This window comes from Colobus angolensis, unplaced genomic scaffold (genome assembly GCF_000951035.1).
Source record: "Colobus angolensis palliatus isolate OR3802 unplaced genomic scaffold, Cang.pa_1.0 Scaffold1279, whole genome shotgun sequence".
Lineage (NCBI taxonomy): Eukaryota > Metazoa > Chordata > Mammalia > Primates > Cercopithecidae > Colobus > Colobus angolensis.
This window is the reverse complement of record NW_012114019.1, coordinates 8,967-9,400: the sequence shown is the minus strand read 5'-3', so window position 1 is coordinate 9,400 and position 434 is coordinate 8,967. Positions and strand designations below refer to the sequence as shown.

Sequence of the window (434 nt, the reverse complement as noted above, 5' to 3'; positions counted from 1 at the left end):
ATAACCCAATATTTATTCTTCTTTTCCTTTCAGGCTTTGAACCGGAAACGTACTGGGATCGAATGCACCTCTTCCAGGAAGCCATTGCACACAGGTTTGTCCCTTAACAAGTGTCAAGAGTGGGAAGGAAATCGGTGTTTATCTTGAATAGCAGTTACCAAAGTGAAACCCATTTTTTTTATTCCTAGAGAAAGGGATCTCTTCCACCAATGGTAAATTCACTGCTTGTCTCCAACAGGACTCTTTACATTGGTTTTTGAGATTAGCGCTGCCTCCCTGGTTCCCATAGCTGTTGTTTTTCAGTCCTCATTATTTTCTTCTTCCAGTTGAGTGGAGAACATAGAACTCTCTCCTTAGCCTCCACCAAGACCCTAGGCCAAGCTATTCAGGAGATAATATAAAATGAAAAATCAAAAAATGTGTCAAGAGCCCAA

The 434-nt window shown here is 41.0% G+C and overlaps 1 protein-coding gene across 1 annotated transcript in view; it reads left to right on the top strand.

Annotated features, from left to right (window-relative positions):
• The first annotated feature begins 39 nt into the window (after positions 1-39).
• The window catches only part of LOC105505598 (DEP domain-containing protein 5-like), a 3,994-nt gene continuing 3,599 nt past the window's right edge, over positions 40-434 (top strand). The window contains exon 1 of the mRNA XM_011933449.1: positions 40-94. Within this exon, the coding sequence (XP_011788839.1) occupies positions 63-94 (32 nt within the window). The 5' untranslated portion in view covers positions 40-62. The remainder of the gene's footprint in view (positions 95-434) is intronic.